This window comes from Syngnathoides biaculeatus, chromosome 9, assembly GCF_019802595.1.
Source record: "Syngnathoides biaculeatus isolate LvHL_M chromosome 9, ASM1980259v1, whole genome shotgun sequence".
NCBI classification, from domain to species: Eukaryota; Metazoa; Chordata; class Actinopteri; order Syngnathiformes; family Syngnathidae; genus Syngnathoides; species Syngnathoides biaculeatus.
This window is the reverse complement of record NC_084648.1, coordinates 8,678,061-8,678,318: the sequence shown is the minus strand read 5'-3', so window position 1 is coordinate 8,678,318 and position 258 is coordinate 8,678,061. Positions and strand designations below refer to the sequence as shown.

The 258-nt window shown below is 50.4% G+C and overlaps 1 protein-coding gene across 5 annotated transcripts in view; it reads right to left on the bottom strand.

The window, feature by feature from the left end:
- LOC133505572 (collagen alpha-1(XI) chain-like) overlaps positions 1 to 258 on the bottom strand; it is a 49,043-nt gene that overhangs the window by 15,670 nt on the left and 33,115 nt on the right. For all 5 annotated transcript variants that reach the window (XM_061828709.1, XM_061828713.1, XM_061828712.1 and 2 more), the window contains 2 exons: positions 200 to 253; positions 84 to 137 (listed from right to left, as the gene is read on the bottom strand). In XM_061828709.1, the coding sequence (XP_061684693.1) occupies positions 84 to 137; positions 200 to 253 (108 nt within the window). The remainder of the gene's footprint in view (positions 1 to 83; positions 138 to 199; positions 254 to 258) is intronic.

Below are 258 nucleotides of genomic sequence, written 5' to 3'. Positions count from 1 at the left end.
CTGGACAACACCCCAAAAGACTTTAGCCTCCGTGCTTCACTCACTATTAAACTTGGGGGTAAAAAAAATAGATAAAACCACACCCTTTTTCCAGGGCGTCCGTTCTGGCCTGGGATTCCGGGGGGTCCCGGTGAACCCTAAAGGCGGCATAGTGTTAAGAAAGGAGTGTGTGTTACAGTGACATCCAACTCTTACATACAGGTGGTCCCAGTTCTCCATTGCTGCCCTTCAAACCGGATGGACCCGAGATACCCTGGA